This window comes from Dermochelys coriacea, chromosome 2 (assembly GCF_009764565.3).
Source record: "Dermochelys coriacea isolate rDerCor1 chromosome 2, rDerCor1.pri.v4, whole genome shotgun sequence".
Lineage (NCBI taxonomy): Eukaryota > Metazoa > Chordata > Testudines > Dermochelyidae > Dermochelys > Dermochelys coriacea.
This window is the reverse complement of record NC_050069.1, coordinates 152,866,881-152,884,690: the sequence shown is the minus strand read 5'-3', so window position 1 is coordinate 152,884,690 and position 17,810 is coordinate 152,866,881. Positions and strand designations below refer to the sequence as shown.

General features: G+C 42.6%; 1 protein-coding gene across 1 annotated transcript in view; it reads right to left on the bottom strand.

Moving 5' to 3' along the window:
- The window catches only part of GALNT12 (polypeptide N-acetylgalactosaminyltransferase 12), a 96,746-nt gene that overhangs the window by 34,433 nt on the left and 44,503 nt on the right, over positions 1 to 17,810 (bottom strand). The window contains exon 5 of the mRNA XM_038390266.2: positions 14,602 to 14,719. Coding sequence (XP_038246194.1) covers positions 14,602 to 14,719 — 118 coding nt within the window. The remainder of the gene's footprint in view (positions 1 to 14,601; positions 14,720 to 17,810) is intronic.

Below are 17,810 nucleotides of genomic sequence, written 5' to 3'. Positions count from 1 at the left end.
ACATCTAACTTGTCTAAGTAATTTTTGACTTGTTCTTTCCCTATTTTAGACTCTAATCCTACCTCATTTTTACTGGCATTCACAATCTGCTCAATCTACTGAAAACAGTAGATCTTCATAATTATAGTCCGTCTCTTGGGGAAATTTTGGCCAAGCTCTTAGCATCGCTTCCCATGTAAGGAACAAAACTTTCCCGCTCTGGCCACACTCTCATTTCCCTAGTCTGAAAAGTCCGTTTCTGGCTGCAGCTCTCTCACTTAGAAATGCTCTTGGCTGGCTTTCACTGAAGCTAATGAGCCCAAGCCATCTCTGAGCTGTGTTTGTTAACTCTTGCCTCTCCAGCCTGCAGTCCTAAAGCTTTTCCACTTCAGTGCACTTTATACTATCCCCTGGCTGCTCTTGCTAATGGTGACTTCAGAAATATTCAGAACTGGAGACCCACTGCATTACTGAATGCCAATCATAAGACACTGGCTACAAATTTTGGTATTGTGGCTGGGAAGTACTGCTGAAAAAATTACTGCACGCTTCTGAATTCAGTGTTGTGCAAAGGTACCATGTGGCAGACATTCTTTGCAGCCTCATAAAGGTTTCTGAGTAGCAGCCGTGTTAGTCTGTATCTGCAAAATGAAAAGGAGTACTTGTGGCAGCTTAGAGACTAACAAATTTATTTGAATATAAACTTTCATGAGCTATGCTCAAATAAATTTGTTATGTCTCTAAGGTGCCACAAGTACTCCTTTTCTTTTTTATAAAGGTTTCTGAAGTTAGTCAGAGGGGAGGACCGGAAAGTTCTGTCAGTGCACTGGAACAAGTTAAGGCTTTCAATAACGGTTAACCTGGACTATCTGTAGATGCCTTTTGCAAAATATATTTCAAGGAGCCAATTTATTATTTTGTTTTAATCATTATGCAAGCAGATAACCCTGTTTGAATGGAGAGCAGGAGGAAGCTATTAGGATATCCTCAAAGGTGAGGTAGGGTTGTCCTGTGAGCTCCGTTATATCAAATATATATTTTAATCCACTGTTATAAGCGGTATAAGGGGACGTAGCTGTTGGGAAAGTAGCAGGGAAGCAATGAAAATATTTGTTCATTTGGATGAGAATATGGTTCTGGTAGGTACTAGAGAGGAGAGCAGGCCCATTTTTACATAGTTGACCTGTATTTAGCAGTAGCAGGAGCAAATCCAGGAATATGGACTAGAGTACAGCAATCTATTGGGGACTAAGGAAGTCTCTTTTGTTCTATCAAAGAGAAATCAGACACTGAAAGACCCACCCAGTCCCTCCCAGCATTGCTGATACCCTAGAGGTCCCTTTCAGTCAGCCTTCCCCAGCAGTACTAACTTAGCAGAAAAAGATAACTGCTTTGTCAGCACCAGACTGTGAAGTAGAACAACTGGAGCCTGATAACTGGTGAACAGGATGCAATTGTTCAAAAGGCACTTGCCACCCATTTGTAATTATTTAACTTCTGTGCATCCATCATCTGAGAAAACAATTCACAAGAATGATTTAGTCTTTCATTGACTGTGGAATTACAAATACAATTTAGTGAAAAGAAACATTACTCATGCACCAGTTCTAGAAGGAGAATTAGGGATAGCGTGTCCTCAGGTTTCAATTCTATTTGTTTTTGTTCTTCATTTTCCACAGGGTTAATAGAGTAATAGAGAAGGCATGACTGGTGTTCTTTTAAGCATAACTGGGAAGGTTCTAAGGCTCAGTATATGTCAACTGGTGAGTACAAGGGAGAGAGATGCTTAAAAATTGGCACTGTAAAGGCACAGTATATCAGGGCTTGTCTACACAGCCCCATGGTGCGGGCTATGGGGGTGTGAGTTCCAGCGCATAGTAGAGAGTTGTTTTGTAACTGTCCTGTGTAGACCCGCCCTAGCACAAACTAAAGGGTTAGTCAGCATTAACATAGTCCAGTTTAGTGCACACCACAACTCACACCCCTGTAGTCAGCAGTGTGTGGCTGTGCACACAAGCCATTAGGCTCTCTCATGTATTTAGGGCTTTAAAACTATATTTAAAGGTGGCAAATGCCAGTAACTACATTTCAGGAAGCTTATGCTCTAATAAATTTGTTAGTCTCTAAGGTGCCACAAGTACTCCTGTTCTTTATTTCAGGAAGTGGGGCTTTCAGTTTTGGAAAGCTCGGTATAAGAATATCCTGTGGGGGATATTATGTGGAAAAACATCTTCCTGTTATAAGTTGTCTTCCGAACTACCTTACCAGGAACACTGAATTTTATTTAGGAAGTTTTAACAGCTTTACAAATCATCACTATGTAAATAACAGAGACAAAATGATAATCATTACAACACTGAGCTTTCGTTTACAGAAACGTTCTACATTAATACAAGCTGTCAGATCTCTCTATTTAACCAGGGGTTACCATATTCCAGAATGAGTCTGTTTATACTACGCAGGACATAGTGTTTCTGGAGATTTTATCAAATTGGGTGAAACTTCTGATTACACATATTTATCAAACCAGGCTTTTCCATCAAAAAATAATATTAAAAATATTGGATAGGTGTGCTAGGTGTCTTTTTTTTTTTTGCTGGACAATATACTTTCTCTCACTATTGAACAAATAGTAGCCAAATATCTAAGTATTTATTTGTTCTCTGTCTATTTTTCTGGATACGTAACTAGTGAATTAATTTTCGGTAACAATAAACTCCCATCTTTTTGAACTATTTCTCTAGTTTTGCTCTATTTTCCTTTTTCCTATATGTTGTTTTCCCTAAAGTTGGAAAATACCTTCCCTTATGCCGCTCTCACAGACCCATATCACTACTGAAAAATGACAAATATTTTAGCAAAAATACTAGCCAGTCAACTGGAGTCCGTTGCCTCCATTTATATAAACCCAGATGAAACTGCATTCATTAAGGACAGACAAATGTTGGACAATATTTGGAGAGTACTTGGAATCAGCCATAATTCCAGATAAAAAAAAAACACATTTAATTTTTTATCACTTGACTCACAGAAAGCTTTTGCACTGAAAATTCTCATCAAATTTGCTGTCCAATTTCACTCCAAAGTCTTTTGGCTTAACTGTTTAAGTTTCATCTTCTCCCCCATCGAGTAAATATTTTGAAATATTCTTCTCTGTATGTTATTACATTTACTGTACTCTCTATGTCCAATATTGTTTTTAATCAGAGTCTGTTTGACATTTTTTCAACAAGTATATTTATATTAGAAACTTAGGTTTCAGAGTAGCAGCCGTGTTAGTCTCTAAGATGCCACAAGTCCTCCTTTTCTTTTTATTAGAAACTTAAACATTCTTGTTCCACTATTTCACTAAGGAAAGTAGTATTTGTTATCATTTGTGATTTGACCAAAACTTTTTTAATAGACAGGTACCTGGGTACTGTGGGGTACATGTTTAACTGTGGTAAGTTGACAACAAATGAAACAAAGTGGCCTCTAAAGGCTCAGTCCTGCAACTGCCTACCTCTATGTATTAATGTGTACCACTAAAATATTATACAATAAGATTACAAGCAATGGATCCTAAACTCTACTGAATCAAACAAAGTACACAGGAGAGTGGAACTTCCTTCTGTCATTCTCTGAGGAAGTCCCATTCCACTGGATCCTAAATGCCATCCCCACCCCTCAAAAGATGGCAAAGTCTCTCCTCAAAATCACTGAGAAAAGTATTCCATAATAATAGATTTTAAAATGACAGAAATCCCCTCTAAAGTTGTAATTTTAAATGTCCCTAAAAAGAAACTCTAAAAGTTACTAAGTAGTACCATTCAATTCTATTATCTTCATTAAGGCATAATTGTACAAAATCGGTCACCCTTTTAAAGAGATTACACTTACATTACACTGCCAGATTTTTATTTTTTTAATACTGAAGACATATTTTGATCTTTATATAAACTGAGATACAAAATGAACAACTGTAAAAACTAAGTAAAGAATTCAGCATGAAAAAAACCCAGATACTGAATGGTAAATGTGGTATTAATGGGTAGAACTGGAGAAAGTTCTCCTTTCCCACCAAACCACATCCATCCAGCAGAACATAAGAGTACTTAATACATAATGTATAGCTAATGTAGAGCTGTGCGATTGATTTTTTGGTTTGTAGGCATTTTCATAAATTTTTAAAAGACATATTTTGGTTAAACAAAATGTTACATTTGACTTGAACTGTAATTTTTGATTTTTATGATTTTTAAATAAAAAGGAAGGAAATTATTAAAAAAACAAAAAGTCATTTTGAATAAAAAAAAATCAGATCAGATCAAAACAAACCACTTCAGCTTTCAGAATTTTGTTTGCTTTTTCCCTTGACATGTACAATTCAGTGAAACTGACATGAATTTGAGAAATATTTTGATATTGCCAAATGTGCATTTTTTGCCAAAAAAAGTTTCAGCTGAAAAATTTCACTATAATATGCAAAAAGAAAAGGAGTACTTGTGGCACCTTAGAGACTAACAAATTTATTATAGCATAAGAAGCTTAGCTGTAGCTCACGAAAGCTTCTTATGCTCTAATAAATTTGTTAGTCTCTAAGGTGCCACAAGTACTCCTTTTCTTTTTGCGAATACAGACTAACACGGCTGCTACTCTGAAACCTGTCACTATAATATGGTATGCATGTGTCTGTCTGTCTGTTCTAGTTCTGGTTAGCACAAGGCTTTCAGTTAGAAAGCACTGGAATTTTCCACTAAAAACACTAGAATGACAGACTTTTTTCTTTCACTTTCACCATATATAAAAAAATCATCTATACAGTAAACATTTTTCATTAAAAATGGATTTTTATATTATGAGGGAAACTACCAAATATATTAAACAAAGGAGAGGGGAAAATTACTTTCTGGATAATCTGTTTGTTGTTGTTTCTTCTCTCATTTTTCACTAGTGGATTAAGGGATAGGCAATGTTATGATGCCACCTATTGGGAAGCAGAGAGGCAAAGTATTCTGAAACCTTGTCCTGGATGATATATGCCTCACTATATTCTTCCCTCCAGTGGGAGAAACAGTACACTAGATAAATAATAAAACAAGCTCACAGTGGCATACCACAAAGCAAGATGGAAGGTGGAATTCAGGAGAGGAGAAAATGAGACAATGATAAAATTACCTATAAGTAATTTTACCTTCTCAAAATCTCTCTTTTCTCCCATCCTATGACAGTGCATTAAGGGACAGAAAGTGGATATAACAAGTACTAACACCAGGAGGTGAGTTTACTTTTTGGTGCCACTAGCAAGACTTGTTGCCAAAGGAGGCTTTCAGAGAGCGGAGAGGTCCAGTTGATAATGACATGTAAAAGGAGTAAGGAGATAACAGATCGCTTGTCTTACACACCTTGGAAACTTATGCCTCAGTGCTCACTGACTATGAAGTGGAGATTCCTCTAGCCAAATGGCATCTGTCAAGCTCTGCACAAGACTTATCAACACGATCTGCCAGCAGATCGAGGGAGGTTGCCAGCAGATCAAGGGACGTGATCATTCCCCTCTATTCGGCATTGGTGAGGCCTCATCTGGAGTAGTGTGTCCAGGTTTGGGCCCTGCACTACAAGAAGGATGAGGAAAAATTGGAAAGAGTCCAGCGGAGGGCAACAAAAATGATTAGGGGGCTGGAGCACATGACTTATGAGGAGAGGCTGAGGGAACTGGGATTGTTTAGTCTGCAGCAGAGAAGAATAAGGGGGGGATTTGATAGCTGCTTTCAACTATCTGAAAGTGGGTTTCAAAATGGATGGATCCAGACTGTTCTCAGTGGTACCAGATGACAGAACAAGGAGTAATGGTCTCAAGTTGCAGTGGGGGAGGTTTAGGTTGGATATTAGGAAAAACTTTTTCACCAGAAGGGTGGTGAAGCACTGGAATGGGTTACCTAGGGAGGTGGTGGAATCGCCTTCCTTAGAGGTTTTTAAGGTCAGGCTTGACAAAGCCCTGTCTGGGATGATTTAATTGGGGATTGGTCCTGTTTTGAGCAGGGGGTTGGACTAGATGACCTCCTGAGGTCCCTTCCAACCCTGATATTCTATGATTCTACACTCACAATGTAGCTTCGGTCCCATCTAGCAATGTTATCTTTAGCTGGACCCTTGTCCTTGGTGCAACTCCCAAAACCAAAGAAATACTTTCTTCAGTTTAGAAAATTAAAGCACAAGAAAAGAGACAGACAGACAGACATGTTCTCAAGTCTTAACATCCAACACAGGCAGATTTTCTTGACCTAGGAGGTATATTCGGTTTGGACCAAGATGAAAAGAACAATGGGTTTGTTCAGGTGGAAATCACTATTCACCATGGGCATGAATTCTAGAGAATGCTGAAAAAGCTCTTTCCAAAACCAGTTGGAGATATGGAGGAGAGATGATGGGCACTCAATTCTCTCACTCATCTGGCTGAAGGTACTGCAATAAGGACAGCCATCTGAAAGGAAAGAAATCAAAGGAATCTTCCCTAAGGCTTGACTGGGGTCCTCCGTCAGAATGTGCAAAATGAGGGTCAAGTCCTACTGGTGAATAATTTGATGAAAATCTTAACTGTTCTTTGAGTTCCTTTTGAATCCCAACAGAAAGAAGTCCATGACATTCCGCCATGAGCAAGACAGAGGAGTAATGCTTAGGGTGCCACAACAAGCCACGAATATCTTCCATATACAAAAGTACAAAAGGCAGAGAATTTTCTGCTGCTCACCAGTCTGTCAACTCAGTGGAGAAACCTTCTTTAAGGAAATTGATCTGCTGAACTCATACCTGGCCAGCCTGAAACAATGTAAAATACCATTCCCCAAGATGATCTTGGGACCAGCCATGGGAGGACTCATTTCTAGATTTTCAGGCCTGAAAACCTAGGAGCAGTCACAGAAACAGCAAAATCACAATTGCTTTATCTGACTGATCTTCCTCAGCACCTTGAGCAGCAGGGAAAGCAGAGTAAAACAGCATCCCTGTTCCCTGGCTCCAACTCCATGTGAAGTATCACAAAAGAGAGAGGGATCCAAGCTTGCAGCCCTGCTCCATGTCTTTACCTTTCTCTGCCTCTATAGAGCCATGAGTACTAGAACTGGAGGTCTCCTTCTGCTCCCAATTCTGATAAATCATTCTCTGAGGGATATTTCTTCTTCCCCAGCTGCCTTCTGTGCCCCACCCTGGGAGATCCCCCTTCTGCTCCTGTTCTTTCAGGTCCTGCAGGAATTTCTGCTGCTCCAGATTCAGCCTGTTGGAGACTGTGGTGAGCAGATTCCTGCACTCCAGTCAGGAAGATGTTAAAGACATTCTTGGACACAATCAGCCTCCACCTGGTGCATCTGTGAGGCCTGTTGCACCTGGAGAGCAGTGGGTCCTTAAAAGGGAGGATCCAAGTCCAGTCCAGGGTGGCAATCTGAGGTGAGCAGAGCTAGAACACAGAATGCCCAGGCCCCACAGAGCAGGGGCTGCTTATCAGGGAAGATGCTGAAGAGTAGAGGGACCATTTTTGTTTTGTTTTCCTTTTTAGGAACTTCAGGGTCCTTTGGACACATGGGATTAGGAGTCCAGGCCTCCCTTCGCAGAGACTACTTATATTTTGCCTTGCAGGAAACCACAGGGTGAGCCTAGACCATTTTATGGGGTGCAGGGCTATTTTTGTTTGAACTGCTTTATGCATCCCCAGAATGGGACGTCCTCCCTGAGACAAACAGCCAGAGGACCACACCTCAAACTCCAAACTGGTTCTACAGAGATACCAATAACCAGGAAAAGATATCTTGGGATGAGAGAGAAACCCAACCTCATTCAAAAGGGGTTCCCTCAAGGTACAACCTAGCACAGGGCCCTCTGGTGTTTCCCTGCCTTCATGCAATTCTAACCATCCAGCTAGACAACTCTTGTATTCCCCATGTGAAAAATGCAATTTCTGCCTGCAGGTGACCCATTCCTCACTCCATCTTTATGCAGAGGAAGGCGTTGTGACATCAGACAATGGCTGGCCCTGACTGAGAAGGTGGGGTACTTGGCCACAGGGTATGGAAGATTGCCTTCCATCCTCTCCGTCCAATTTGAAACAAAGCCATCAGACTTCTTCTGTCCTTTTCTTTTTAACCCCCTTCTTCATTTTTATCCTGTCTCCTTGGTCCCTGCACTACAGAATCAGACAGGAGAGAGCAATAGTGAAGATTCCTTTTTTCCAACGTTAGGAGGAAAAGCAAACTGTAGAAAGACACTCCAGGCTTCAGGAGACTAACGGAACTCTCTGCCTCCTTGCTTCAGTAGATGTCACCATAAAACTGTCTATTACTTAAATCCACTGTCACAAGATAAGAGGGGGAAAAATAGAGAAATTTTGTACTTGATCCTTTTTCTTTCTCTTAGCAGCATCTCTCTGAATTCATTACGAATGGGTTAATGTCCCCACTAGCTATGGAATTCGGCGGTGATCCAATATTGTTGCTTCTGGACGCATCAGGACTAAGCTCCACCCTCAAACTGGGCCAGGAAAAGAGTTCTTCCACAGTTGTAGAAACACTCCAGCCTTACCTTAGCGGTTAGGCAACTTGGTATAATGTATTAAATTAACCTTAACCCAATATATGTCTAAGCCTCCCTTTAGAGAAAATTTTCAATTTATATTCTGTTCATTTACCAGACTACCAGGTTGGGTTGAATTTGGAGAGAAGGTGCTGACAGAAATAAAATAAAATTATCAGGTATGAAAATTCTCATTTGGCTGCACAGCTTCTCTCCTCGTTCATTACTCAGGGGATGTAGCAATCAGTAAATACCAGACGTAGGAGGGAAAGGATAAGCAGAGTTTAATCATTATTGTACAGTAACAGGCAGGAATGGAAGTTCTCCCCATATAAAGTAAGAGTAGTATAAACTAAGGAATTATGTGGGAACCAACCCAGTAGCCCCTTCTTACCATAGGATGCCTCTGCAGAGGAATGGAAACTTACTTTGCAAATCTTCCACAGAGGAGACTCAGACACTTTTCCCTCAGTGTCTAAAGGGACTGCTGTGAATTGTTTCCCAGATGCCTAGCATGCCAACTGGTGCAGAATTTTTACGTCTTGCCTGCAGCAACCTGGAGGCTGTTGGCCTTGGCATTTTGGACAGAATGAGATGAACAGGGTGCAATTGGCGTAAGTACTCCATATGCTTGAAATATATCTTTAGAGCTATAGTCCATTTATGCCACAATCTTCCAGGTGTTAGAACACAGTGATGGGAGAACTGTTTCCCAGGAATTGTGAAAAAGAGGAACTTACTTTGAAGAGAAAGATTTCTGGAGCTATAAGGATAACTCTTTCCTCAAGGCTGTATGGTTCTTGTAGGGATGTGGGAACAAATTCTCACACTTGCCTTTCAGAGGTAATGGGCACTAGAAAGACCAGCCACAAGCTTGTCTAATTTGTCACTATGATTAAACTTGGCATCTGATACCCAAATGGAAGATCTGATGTGCCTGGCTATAAAATGCCACTATGGCTGGTACTCAAGTTTCTGCAGAGCCTGGTTATAGGACGCACACCAACCTTCCTGGAAAAACACTAGTGTAGCTGAGATCACCAGAGCTTTGGGATTATTATAATATTTGTATTACAATAAGCTCTGAGAGGTTAGGGCTCCATTAGGCTGGGTATTAAACAAACACAGCTGCAGCTGCTGCCCCCAAAGAGCTTTGTTTCCCCTCACACTAGAAATGTTATTTTGACCAGATCAAGGAATGAAATATCCTAGATGAGTTCTGTCTGGATACCAAACTGTATCAGAGGTTAGCCACAGAATCATAGAAATATAAACTTGGAAGGACCTCAAGAGGTTGTCAAGTCCAGCCCCCTGCCCTGAGGCAGGACCATATAAACTTAGACCATCCCTAACAGGTGTTTGCCCAATCTGTTCTTAAAAGCCTCCAGTAATGGGGATTCCATATCCCTTCCTTGGAACCCTATTCCAGAATTTCCAAGGGAGAATGGAGGATCCATGTTGAACTACACTTCTCTTCTGATACCCAGGCTGTTAGCTCTAGGTATTCACAGTCTGAATGAAGGAATCTCTGCTTCAAGAGCTCTGGTGTTTTCCGCAGGTACAATGTGGAGTCCTTGACTATCTAGCAAGTGCAAAGTTCCTTCTGGGCCAGTGGAGGACTAGGAGGAGGACCACAACTTTCCCTTTTCCTCTTTCTGTATCCTTTATGTAAACTGTCTTGAAAAGTAGCAGATTCTTCTTTACCCAGGAATTATTTCCATTGGCATGGCATGTTTACTTCCTGGTTTCAGAAAGGATATCAACACTCATGCCCAATCATAAGCCAATCTCGACCAGGAAGTGGGAGGAGACTTCCTCCGCAACTACCATAATTGCTCACTGTATGGTTTCTTGCACCTTCTACTGATGCAGCTGGTACTAGTCACTGTCACAGACAGAACCGGATCCATATGTTTGTGGGGTTTTCTTCTTTTTCTTTTTAAAGACAAAAGAGGTGTTGAAATAAACTAAAATGACATATACTATGAGATTTTGGAAATTTGTTTTCCAAATATGCTTGCTGACACAGAGAGTACGCAAAGATTTAGAGTGAAAGTTGGGCTGCCTTTCAGCATGTTGTATGTACTTACCTTACCTCCCCACAAAGAGGCATTCGGCTGTGATCTGAGAATGACTCCTAATTTTATGTTGTATCAAGTGCATGATTCTATGTCCTCAGAAATAATTTTTGCAGGTGCCTTTTGAGAAATCCACTCAGGGGTCAAAGCTGATGCATGGCACTAGGAATCCAAACCATTGGAGAGAATTGGCTACTGAGGATCCTCAGGAAATGTTTGATGTGATGAAATTTTGGATCTTTGCACATCTTTATCATTGTGGTAAAATTACAGCTAGAACCATTTCTGTTTTGAGCCCTGGATGAGCAATTCTCTGCATTGTGATCAAAAGCTCCTCTGGATTTTGAAGAACTGGTGGCTGTGAATCCTTTCCAGCAGCTGTTCATTTCAGAATGGATCTTTTTCTCTGGACAGAATACTGATTGGCATGTTGTCCGTGCATGGGTATAGGTGCATAACATGCAACCTGTGCCTTGGTGTGACTACAACCAGCCACTTAAGGCTCTAGGTTATGAGGGTGGATCAGAAGGAAGAATCTTGTACAGGAAATGTGAACGCTTGTACACAAATGCTCTTTGTCTTTCCATAATGAGGATTTTGGTGATTGGAAGACAGTTTTTCTAGGTTGCTTTGTAAGCTTCTGCGCCAGATTTTTCTCTCTGCGAGGGTAATAGTCCCTTCTTGGATACCACTGGTGTTTGTAGCCAACAATAGATTGCTATGCTGGTTTCGACAGTGAGGGCTGAGGCCTCTTTGCAAGCCCAGCTACTAGTTTCTCTGATTTTTCCCTAATGGCTCCTCACCTACAAGTTTGAACAAGATATCCATTTAGGATGAACAATGGCTATTTGTGGGTACAACATGGCTTCCTTGCAACCTCCAAGTTAGAACTACTGCTTGTCACAAATAACATCTTGACCAAGACAGAACCCAAGATGTTCCAATCCAAGCAAGGATCATTCCTTTAGACAATGAGCCACTTATTTGACAGTAGGCTTTCCTTACTAAATATATGAAAAACCTTTGGTTTGAAAGGCTATTGCTGAAGCTTTGGAATTGCTGTGCTGTGTGCCATCACTACTGTAGTCTATAAGGCCTTTTGGAAGAAAGTCCCCTTCAGATGGTGTGAATATGTCTTTCACTGGTACAGCTACTGCCGCACCTTTAGACTCCCAAAATGTATGAAATTTCTTTGTTTATATACAAATGTGTTAAATTAACATTTGGTTTAATCAGATGTCCCCATTTGGATCTTATGATGTCCTCAAAGGAGGCATCAATGGGAAACCATGTATCTAATAAAGCTTGAAAGGGAAGATGTTTTATTAATATTAACGAGTTACTAGAAAGACACTGGTGCACTGTGCTGGAAAATTCCAGTAAGTGTTTGTTTTTTTGTGATGCATTTGTGGTATTTCTTCTCCTGACTGTTTACAGGAGGAAGGTAGTACAATGTTCACCCTGGCCTGGGGACCACATAACAGAGGAGGGTACTGATACACATATCTCAGTTGTGAAAATGTCCATGGGAGCTGAAAGGCTGTCTGCCAGGGTGGTTAGCACCCCGGTAAGTACTGTAGGAGCAACCTAGTACCACTCAGGGCTTTCCTCAGTCAGTCAGGATCATCTGATCATGAGAAGGGAATTCTCACTTGCCTCCTTGTAATCCCATGAAGGTGCAGCTTTGCGGGGAGTGGAATTGGCAAGTGCCTCTGGTCTGGGCACAGACTGCCTACTGCTCATAAGGCCTGCGTGCAGAGCCAGCCTTGGAGCGGGGGAGAGGTGAAGAAAGGAAGGCCTGTCCCTGGCAGAGCGAGGGCAGGCTGATGATCACAAGGCACAAATCCCATTCCACTGCTGCCTGACTCTTAGCCCCATCCCCAGCAGAGCGAGGGTCCCTGGGCTGGGAGCCAGCCAGGCACAATTCCCAGTAGGCTGCAGCCTGAAGCAGGGCTGCATAGTGGGAACAGGCTTCTTCACATGCTCAGACATGCTGCAAGGGGGTGGGGAGCAGTGAGCATGGTACAGAGCCTTGTGAGACGGCATCCATTTAAGAGAAAAGCCCCAGCAAACACACTCTCAGTGGGAGAAGGAAAAAGAGAAGGAGTTAAACTCCTGATTATCACCCCACTTGTTCATTAACAATATTTATTACTGCCTTGCGAAGGACACACTTGCTTTTGCCTTTTGGGAATCTCCAGGGTTTGCAGCACTTACCCTGAGTGTCATGAAACTCCCCCAATTCGTAGTGGGAAGAAGGGGAGCTGGGTAGGAGCCCTGCTACTTTCCCCAAGGAGCGGAGGACCTTCTTCAGTATCTGGATCCTTTCAGGGTTTTTCTACCTTCAGCCCAGTTCTTTTGTAGAACGTGCCCACTAAGCTGGCCAGATAGCTTTCTCCTTAGGTTCTCTTCCCAAAGCTCAGAAACCCCAAGTGGGCTTTTGTGCTTTGAAGTCGTGACTTCACAGGGCAGGGTGGGACCTAGCATGCCAGTCTGACTCCGAGCCCCTGGCCCTGGGAACAGGCAGGGCATATTTCACCCCTGGCAGAGCCTGTAAGTGCTGCCTCACATTAGATTTAAGCCAGGTGTTTGCAGGACAGCTCAGCCATGCCTGAGTGGGGCCAGCGGAGGCTGGCAGGAGGACGCTGCAGTGACACATCCAGGTGGTTGAAACCTAATCTAGGGGTGGAGGAAACCGAAGAGGAAGACTAAGTCACCACTGCACAAAAATGAATAAAAATAAAAAGGTTTTAAAAGAAAATAGGAAAAACTGAACCACCAACTTGTTCCACCACCAGAAGCAGAATATCTGGTGGCCTAAACTGAAGGGTGGAGCTTAGTCCTGGAGGCTCCAGCAACAATAATGGACCACCTCCAGATTCCACAGGCGTTGGGCATTAACCCATGAGTAATCAAGCTGTGCAACAAAAAAGAGTGATTTACCACAGAGATATTAATATTGCCAAAAGTCTTTTCTGGTGATGAGCAAAAACAATAAAATCCCAAGTACCCAGATCTGAAGACCACATAAGCTGATAATGCGACCTTAAGTTGGACTACAAGTTAACAATGCACCTCTAGCAAGAGGAGGACCACACAGGGTAAAGCATGAACAGTCAGTGCTCACTTGGAAAACTGCAGCAGTACCAGTTATCACCGAAAAAGTAGAGGACAAGAAGCCCTTTTGCCATCAAAATGTGTTGGCCTGTATCTCCTCCCTCCTTCTGTGCCAAGAACCCTTCCCACTCTAGCATAGCCACCTACCTTGTTTGTTCTCCGAATGCTATCGTTGGAGAGACTAGCCAGACCCACTCACCCGTGAGATGCTACTACTTCATGCATGGCAGTTCTCACATCTCTGAGCTGCATAACCATCATCCTGTTGCACAGTACACTGCTTTGTAGGTGCTTTTTATGAGAGCCCTCTTGGCAGTGATCCCAATTTATTGCTATGGAGGGATGTAGATCATCCCTTTTAACTATCTTCGCAAGGGGTTTGCTGTTGATGCCCCCAGTCTATTCCTAAAGTCAAACTGGGTAAAGCTTTGAAGGAGCACGGTCTGGCCTCTGCTCTATCAATAGCTGCTGTACCTTTCTTTCCTCCCACCTTCCCTCTTACTCCAACCACTATAGAAGTTCCAGGTATGGGTCAATATAGCTATAAACTTCTCTCTTTCCTCCCATCCTCTCTCCTTACTTCACAGTCCACCAAAGGCAAATTTCAAAGATGGCCATCATCCCACTTCTCAAAATTTCACATTGACATTCTGAATAAAAGTACATTTCTGCATATTTTGCTTCCAAAATGACCACTGTGGGGGTAAGTATAATTTCTGGAGCATAAGAATGATGTAAACAAACTCTTGGAAATCTCTATGCAAATACTGCCACGTTTACAGAGCTCTATGTTAAGCCTACCTCCCTGTGCAGAAGATGTAAAGAAGCAAGTGTAAGATAAAGCCAGTTTTTACCCTCCAACAAAATTGCTGATTGTGTCACTTACCCTAAATGAGAATTCAAGGTTTTCTCCTCCCCATACTTCCATTCCTGTGTCATAAGAGCCAAGATAGTCAAAATATTTCTTGCTGACAGCAAACAATCCACCAGCCATGGTTGGAGACCTATGCAAGAGAAAAATCATTCTGGATTGGGTGTGGGGAAGGGGGAGGAATCTACATATATATCTACTATTTTCTTAATTGTTCTCTAGTTACAAAGCAACAATACACCACACATCAGATAAGTATCCTAGTGATATAATATTTAAGCATTAAGAATGGACTTGCAAAAAAAAATTCTGGGAAAGTAAATATAACATTAAGATAAACCAAGGTATATTTTAGTGTCACCACAGGATCCAGTTGCTTTGTAATGAATGAAAATACAAGCCTCTTGCCTTCAACAAAATAGGGGCTTAATCTTGCTCCCAATTAAGTCAATGACAAAACTCTCAGACTTCAATGGATTAAGCCCCTAAAGTGGGTATAACCCTTGAAAGGATATGCCCTCAAGTGTTTTTTTTTAATTTGTTGACAGTGCCTAACTAATGTAATTGGAGAGGCCAAAAAGTGACAAATAGCCATTTTGACAGATTCTGAGTCAAGAAGTCTGCCAGGGAAATCCAAGTCTGTCGTTTCCAGTGGAGCAAGGCTGTCTACATAGAATGTATATAATTTTGTCTATAAATTGTTTTCAGCTGTGGGAAGAGTTGGCCCTTTTAAAGCAGCAAATACATATATTGCTGTCAGGACTATATTCTTCTTGCACATAAAAAATTTAATTAGGTTGTGATCACTACACCTAGGCTACTACTAAATTTTTAGTTTAATGATCAATTCACATTAATAAGTCAAAATGAGGTCGAACAGGCAACCCATTGAAGCAGCACGTTCTCTGCCCTGTAGCTGTATGCTGTTCCGGTGGAGCAAGGTGAGGCAGAAAAGACTGAAGAACCTCCACCAGTAGCCAACTCTCCTGCCTCATTCCAGCACTTGTCCCTCCACAAACAGAAGCCAGTTCCCGCACCCAACACTATTGCTCCCTCAGCTAACTATATACCCTTATCCAAGAGCCATAATCTCCAGAGCCTTGTATTATCTCTTAGCAGCAGCCCCACAAGCCCAAACATTTCCTACCCAGCACCCCAAAACTACCCATTTTTTACCACGATAAAAATAATCCTACAAACTTTTGTGGCCAAAGGATCTTGTGACTTGGTGAGCTGTGGAAGACATATGTTTAAACTATTTTGGGGGGTGTGAACCAAAATATGTTGAGAAGTACTGCACTATTATCTTAGGGTATGCCTACACTACGAAATTAGGTCGAATTTATAGAAGTCGGTTTTGTAGAAAGCATTTTTATACATTCGATTGTGTGTGTCCCCACACAAATGCTCTAAGTGCATGTAGTCGGTGGAGTGTGTCCACAGTACCGAGGGAACCATCGACTTCTGGAGCGTTGCACTGTGGGTAGCTATCCCACAGTTCCTGCAGTCTCCGCTGCCCATTTGAATTCTGGGTAGAAATCCCAGTGCCTGATGGGGCTAAAACATTGTCGCGGGTGGTTCTGGGTACATATTGTCAGGCCCCCCTTCCCTCCTTCCTTCCGTGAAAGCAAGGGCAGACAATCGTTTTACGCCTTTTTTCTTGCGTTACCTGTGCAGACGCCATACCATGGCAAGCATGGAGCCCGCTCAGCTAACTGTCACCGTATGTCTCCTGGGTGCTGGCAGACGTGGTACTGCATTGCTACACAGCAGCAGTTTATTGCCTTTTGGCAGCAGACAGTGCAGTATGACTGGTAGTTGTTGTCGACGTAGTCCTGGGTGCTCTTTTAACCGACCTCGATGAGGTCAGGGGCGCTTGGGCAAACATGGGAGTGACTCAGCCAGGTCATTTCCCTTGTTTCGACTCATGGCGATTGAGTCCTACCGGAAGTGCACTGTCTTTTCATCTGCAGCTAGCAGAAGACGATGGCCAGCAGTCATACTGCACTGTCTTCTGCTGAGCACCCAGGAAATGACCATGGCTAGCGGTCGTACTGCACAATCTGCTGCCAGCAAGATGTATAAAGATAGATGAAGTGGCTCAAAACAAGAAATAGACCAGATTTGTTTTGTATTCATTTTCTCCTCCCTCCCTCCGTGAAATCAATGGCCTGCTAAACCCGGTTTTGAGTTCTATCCTTGAGGGGGCCATTCAGTTTCTCGTGAAGCCACCCCTTTGTTGATTTTAATTCCCTGCAAGCCATGTTGCCAGTCGCCCCTCTCTCCGTCAGGGCAACAGCAGACAATCATTCCGCGCCGTTTTTCTGTGCAGACGCCATACCACAGCAAGCATGGAGCCCGTTCAGATCACTTTGGCAATTAGGAGCACATTAAACACCACATTTCAGAGTAGCAGCCGTGTTAGTCTGTATTCGCAAAAAGAAAAGGAGTACTTGTGGCACCTTAGAGACTAACAAATTTATTAGAGCATAAGCTGTATGAAGTGAGCTGTAGCTCACGAAAGCTTATGCTCTAATAAATTTGTTAGTCTCTAAGGTGCCACAAGTACTCATTAAACACCACACGCATTATCTAGCAGAATATGCAGCACCAGAACCTGGCAAAGCGAAACCGGGCGAGTAGGCGACGTCAGCGCGGTGACGAGAGTGATGAGGACATGGACACAGACTTCTCTCAGAGCACGGGCCCTGGCAATGTGGGCATCATGATGCTAATGGGGCAGGTTCATGCAGTGGAATGCCGATTCTGGGCTCGGGAAACAAGCACAGACTGATGGGACCGCACAGTGTTGCAGGTCTGGGATGATTCCCAGTGGCTGGGAAACTTTCGCATGCCTAAGGGCACTTTCATGGAACTTTGTGACTTGCTTTCTCCTGCCCTGAGGTGCGAGAATACCAAGATGAGAGCAGCCCTCACAGTTGAGAAGTGAGTGGCAATAGCCCTGTGGAAGCTTGCAATGCCAGACAGCTACCGGTCACTCGGGAATCAATTTGGAGTGGGCAAATCTACTGTGGGGGCTGCTGTGATGCAAGTAGCCAACGCAATCAAAGATCTGCTGATATCAAGGGTAGTGACCCTGGGAAATGTGCAGGTCATAGTAGATGGTTTTGCTGAAATGGGATTCCCTAACTGTGGTGTGGCCATAAACGGAACCCATATCCCTATCTTGGCACCGGAGCACCAAGCCAGTGAGTACATAAACC